Source organism: Haliaeetus leucocephalus, unplaced genomic scaffold (assembly GCF_000737465.1).
Source record: "Haliaeetus leucocephalus isolate CR32 unplaced genomic scaffold, Haliaeetus_leucocephalus-4.0 Scaffold217, whole genome shotgun sequence".
Lineage (NCBI taxonomy): Eukaryota > Metazoa > Chordata > Aves > Accipitriformes > Accipitridae > Haliaeetus > Haliaeetus leucocephalus.
In genome coordinates, this window is record NW_010972653.1 from 7,870,609 (window position 1) to 7,872,164 (window position 1,556).

General features: G+C 35.4%; 1 protein-coding gene across 1 annotated transcript in view; it reads right to left on the bottom strand.

Annotated features, from left to right (window-relative positions):
• Positions 1-530: 530 nt before the first annotated feature.
• Positions 531-1,556, bottom strand: part of SOX11 (SRY (sex determining region Y)-box 11) — a 2,262-nt gene continuing 1,236 nt past the window's right edge. Inside the window, exon 2 of the mRNA XM_010566752.1 lies at positions 531-559. Within this exon, the coding sequence (XP_010565054.1) occupies positions 531-559 (29 nt within the window). The remainder of the gene's footprint in view (positions 560-1,556) is intronic.

The following is a 1,556-nucleotide window of genomic DNA, read 5'->3' on the forward strand; positions in this document are numbered from 1 at the left end:
AGGGCGACGGGAGGTGGGAAAAAAAAGCCAGGAAAAGCAAAGCAGCAGCCCTCACTCTCCTTCCCCTCCAGCTACGGGCACGCACAACAGCCTACAGCTACCGCTCCTCCGCAGGCGAGGGGTGACAACATGGCATCTCCAGCGTTACTTCTACAGACACTAATAGCGATACGAGTTTCTATCAGTTCCAGCTGATTTATTAAAATTGTCAAGATACAGACTTTCAGCATTTAAAAAAAAAAAAAAAAAAACAGGCTATGATGTTGACAGTGCACAAGTCTGCTTTTGCCATCATTTGCTACAAAATATGCAGATGGTCTGTACTTTAGATTATATTGCACAACATGAGAAACTTTTTTAACTATGTGCCTTTTTTCTTTTTTTTTTTTTTTTTTTTCTAAAATCGAGAATCCAGTTTCATACCTTCCATCTGGGGCCCCATCCACATATCACAGCGTATGAGATACATAAAGTCCTACTATAGTACAGTACATATACAATCTTTTAAACTAAGATAACAGCTCTGAGGTCTATATCACCATTTTCAATAAATCTTTACCTACAAATATTGAACAAATCTGAACTATAGCTGTACAAAAAAAGTGTTTGTTTCTTTTTTTTTTTTAAAACCACAAGGCCTTTAGATGCAAGGATTATTTTTTTAAAATTTTAATCCTTTTAAAACCAGGACGTAACGTACCAACAAACTTGCATGCTAAAAACAGAGAAAAAAAAAGAAAATAAAAGGGAAGAAGTGCCTGAAAAGTCTTACTGAAAAAACACAGCAAGAATGTTCCCTTTTCACTGTACAAAAATACGCCTGAAAATATATTAATTTTTAAAAAAGACTGAGGTCTGTTATGTATCAAAAATGTTTCAATACCTTTTTGTACTGAGGTCTAGGCTGTCTGGTATTCAATCAAGGAGGTATAAGGGAACAAGTTACAAAAAAAAAAGTTGGCAAGTAGAAATCACATTTGTAAAACCATAAACAATTTGATCTGAAAAGTAAACTCTGATCTTAAGTCAGTTCAGTTATTTGTAAGCGTTTGTACAGTCTGCATTTTTTCAAGCTCCCTGCAGCTTTGTTAAGAATCGGATGCATAGAAGACATCAGTTTTCTCCCTCCAAAAAAAGTTGCAATGGTCCCTTTCGGAAAAAAAAAATAAAAAAATAATAATAATCAGAACAGTTCTTTAAGATCTCTCACGGGAAAAGAAAAAAAAAAATCCACAAACCCCCTTGAGTAACAGTTGTGCTGCCAAAAGACTTCTTTGCAGACCATCTTCCAGACTTCAATCGGAGACCGACAAGCTTCAAACAGCGCCTTCTGTATCATTTTTTCCCCCAGTCCCATTTGCCTTTGCTGTTGTTGTTGTGATCACCAAATGCAATAAAAAATAAAAAAACACAAAAATTAAAAAAAAATAAAATCACAACTCCCGGGCTCGGAACTAACTGCGAGATTTTTTTTTTTTTTTAAAAGAAAACAAGACTTTTTTCTTAATCATCATCAGCATCATCATCAGCATCATCATCATCAGCAGCATTGCCGG